The sequence below is a fragment of the Sinocyclocheilus grahami genome, unplaced genomic scaffold (assembly GCF_001515645.1).
Source record: "Sinocyclocheilus grahami isolate Dianchi unplaced genomic scaffold, SAMN03320097.WGS_v1.1 scaffold318.1, whole genome shotgun sequence".
Taxonomy (NCBI): domain Eukaryota; kingdom Metazoa; phylum Chordata; class Actinopteri; order Cypriniformes; family Cyprinidae; genus Sinocyclocheilus; species Sinocyclocheilus grahami.
The window spans coordinates 11,698-13,823 of record NW_015505497.1 but is presented as its reverse complement, the minus strand read 5'-3'; the positions used below and the strand labels follow the sequence as shown (position 1 = coordinate 13,823).

Below are 2,126 nucleotides of genomic sequence, written 5' to 3'. Positions count from 1 at the left end.
ATATATATATATATATATATATATATATATATATACATAGTCATACCTGTTTTGTCCATAATGGTAAAGATGGCCCCTCCACCCAAACCCATGCTCTGTGGGTTGACCAAACTAGTGCAGAGCAGAGCTGCGATGGCTGCATCCACCGCTGAGCCCCCCTCAAGCAGCATGTTCCTGCCAACAGAAGACATGTCTCATAAATTTAGCATTGGGTTACAACTAGTGCAATATTCGGTATACATAAAGTTCAAATGGCTAAATCTGCAAACTGCAATAATGAAAATTATAAGATGTATTTTTAATGAGGATTAAATTCTGTTCAACAAATAGACGACAATTCAAGGTATAATTTTTAGCATTAAAGCATTTAGCATATTTCAGTAATGAGAGTATAAGAGAAAATGACCTTCAATGTAAAAATGCAAACGTGTGTCAATATGAAAAATGAGAATCTTGAGGCAAGTCTGAGCTAGAGGAGAAGTGATATCCGAGAGCTCATTGAACCTTAAGGAGTTCCAGCCTTCTCTCTTACACACACACACACACGGGCAGAATTCAGAAAATTCTTGCTTTCTAGAAGATCAGTTTTTGCACTCTCATTTTTTTAACACTATATGGGTGGTTGTGTCTCTGCACGAAGCTGTGATTTTGGAATAATAGGGTAATACACCACAAAGAATGATCTCAAATGTCTGATTTTGCAGGATGTCCTGAACTGATGAAAGGAAATGTGAGATCCTTCAAAGGCAGGGATGGAATAAATCAAACATCTGAAACGTAAGAAAACTTCTTATAGAATGCCACAGTCTTTATATCAGTGTTAAGTGATACGACAATAACCATCAATCACATAATGATGTATAACTCATATTCATGATAATGAATAGTCCTTGAAAGCATATTATCAGATTGTGACGGTATGTGCATTTATGAAGTCAACAATGCTGTTAAGATGTCATTTCAGTTATTGTTAAATCTGAAAGTTGAGATTAAAGATTAGATCAGCGTTACAGTGTCAAGCGGTAATATTATATAGCTACTTTTACAACACAAAAGTCAAGAATGGAAATTCCCACAGGAAAAACATCACAAAGTTCCCTTTAAAGGGGTCATATGATTTAGCTAAAAAGAACATTATTTTGTAATGAAATGTGTTTATGCAGTTTAAGGTTAAAAAAACACATTCTTTTCCACATACTGTACATTATTGTTTCTCCTCTATGCCCCGCCTTTCTGAAATGCGTCGATTTTTACAAAGCTCATCGGTCTGAAAAGCGAGGTGTGCTCTGATTGGCCAGCTATCCAGTGCATTGTGATTGGCCGAATACCTCAAGCGTGTGACGGAAATGTTACGCCCCTTGCCATACTGTGATGGCGTGTCCTGGCCGGAGCGACGAGACAAAAACATTAAAACCCATTATAAACGAGGCAATTGTTGCATCCAGTGGGGACATAATTATGGTTTGTAATGACTTAAACGGTCTTTTTACGAAGATCTTCTTTATGCACCAAGAGCTTGTAACACTCCAAAGAGAAAGGAAAAATTTAAATCACATCATACGACCCCTTTAATATTTCAATTTTCTGCCCTAGATAGCAAAGAGAACAAATGGAAGGCAAATTCCATTCTTACAAATGCCAGTTATGGTCTGAACAAAATGAAGCCTTGTTGTTCCAGAACCTTCAACCTCCCTGTTCCTCACTACAAAAACGTTACAGTAGTTTGCTTATTTAAGTCTACATTAACAATCTATGCTTCAAACCACGAGAAGGTCAAAAGCTGTAGTCCCAACCAGTGTTGGGGTTAATGCATTACAAGTAACGCTAGTAGCCTAACTTTCTTCTCCTGCTTCATATTCTTCACGCAATTTGTTTGAGCTGCGCCCTCTACTGTACAGACATGAATTTACATTTCCTTTAGCCTGAGGTGTATTCATTTCACTTTTGGTGTAAAAGCGCTTTTACGTTTGTAAAATAACTTTTTTTTATTAAAAACAAGCAAGCAAGCCCTGCCCAGATTTAAAAAGTAAATCAAAAGTAACAGAACACATTACTAGTAACAGAACAACATAATTAGTTACTTTTTTAGGGAGTAACACAATATTGTAATGTATTACTTTTAAAAG

General features: G+C 36.4%; 1 protein-coding gene across 1 annotated transcript in view; it reads right to left on the bottom strand.

Annotated features, from left to right (window-relative positions):
* Window positions 1–2,126, bottom strand: part of LOC107602034 (gamma-glutamyltransferase 5-like) — a 17,643-nt gene that overhangs the window by 13,381 nt on the left and 2,136 nt on the right. Inside the window, exon 2 of the mRNA XM_016294422.1 lies at window positions 47–174. Within this exon, the coding sequence (XP_016149908.1) occupies window positions 47–174 (128 nt within the window). The remainder of the gene's footprint in view (window positions 1–46; window positions 175–2,126) is intronic.